The sequence below is a fragment of the Meleagris gallopavo genome, chromosome 13 (genome assembly GCF_000146605.3).
Source record: "Meleagris gallopavo isolate NT-WF06-2002-E0010 breed Aviagen turkey brand Nicholas breeding stock chromosome 13, Turkey_5.1, whole genome shotgun sequence".
In the NCBI taxonomy this organism is placed as follows: domain Eukaryota; kingdom Metazoa; phylum Chordata; class Aves; order Galliformes; family Phasianidae; genus Meleagris; species Meleagris gallopavo.
Window position 1 is genome coordinate 11351084 of NC_015023.2, and position 1225 is coordinate 11352308.

Consider the following 1225-nt stretch of genomic DNA (forward strand, 5'->3'; position numbering starts at 1 on the left):
CCCCCAACCCCAAACATTTGTCACTTGTCATCATCAGTATCTCTGGTCACAGTAAGGGGCCGGGAGGACTACGTTATTCCTATGGCGGGGACAGGCGATGCGACACACAGGTGAGCTATGTACAATGGGGGGGGACAGGACGGGCTGTGCTCCCCCCGCTGCCCCGACCCCAAAATGAGGTGTGCGGGATGGGGACATGGGGACGGCGGGGACACCCCGCTCCTGGCGCTGCTCCTGCCCCGGTCCCGGCCACAATGGGGATGGACGGGGTCCTGTGCTGGGGGGTAAAGGGTGGGGGAAACGGGATGGTGGAAATGGGAGATGGGAGAGCTGGGGAATGGGATGGGGGGAGAAGGAAGGGAGAGGAAGAGAAAGCAGGAAGGGAAAAGGAGAGGGAAATGGGGGAAGAAATAGGGGGAAAAAAAGAGGAAAAGGAGAAAGAAAAAGGGAAGAAAAATTGAGGAAGAAAAAAGAAAAAATGAGAAAGAGAAAAAAAGGAGGAAGAAAACAAGAGAAAGAGAAAAAGGAGAAAGAAAGAGAAAGAGCGGGAGAGTTGGAGAAAAAGTGTGAAAATTAGAAAGAAGGAAGGGAGGAAGGAAGGGAGGAAGGAAAAGGAGAAAAATGAAAAAAGAAAAGAGAAAAAGAAATAAAGGAGAAAGAAATGAAGAAAAAGTGAAAATGAGAAAAAGGGAGAAGAGAAGGAGAAGAGAAATAGAAGAGGAAGGAGAGAAAGAGAGCAAGAAGAAAAGAGTAAAATAAGGTGAGGGATTTGACGTAGGGGGTGAGAGAGAGCTCAAGGACGGATAGAGCAGAGAGCTTTGAGACAGTGGAGAGGGAGGGAGGGACGTAGAGAAGAGAGCCAGAAGGGAATGGAGAGAGCACAGGTAAAGAGCGCGAGAAAAGAGCGCACAAGTGAACGAACGGAAGAAATCAAAACAGGGAGGAAGGGAAGCAAAAGAGGAGGAGAAAGAACAACAGAAAGCGATCACGAGTGTGAGGACACATGGGGGCTGTGCCCGCTGCTGCCAGGGGTCCCGTGCACCCCGGGGTCCCGGCATCGCCCGCCCCGTCGTCCGTCGTCCCCGTGTCCCCGCGGGCGTCATCACGATATCCGCGGGGCCGACCTGTCGTTGGTGACGGTCCTGCGCAGGCGCACGCCGCGCCGGATGGCCACCAGCATGTCTTCGGCCGGGGGGTCCATGGCGGGCGCAGGGGGCGGCGCGGG

General features: G+C 54.6%; 1 protein-coding gene across 1 annotated transcript in view; it reads right to left on the bottom strand.

The window, feature by feature from the left end:
• MTSS2 (MTSS I-BAR domain containing 2) overlaps nt 1-1201 on the bottom strand; it is a 10583-nt gene extending 9382 nt beyond the window's left edge. Inside the window, exon 1 of the mRNA XM_031555408.1 lies at nt 1125-1201. Coding sequence (XP_031411268.1) covers nt 1125-1201 — 77 coding nt within the window. The remainder of the gene's footprint in view (nt 1-1124) is intronic.
• Between the last annotated feature and the right edge of the window lie 24 nt (nt 1202-1225).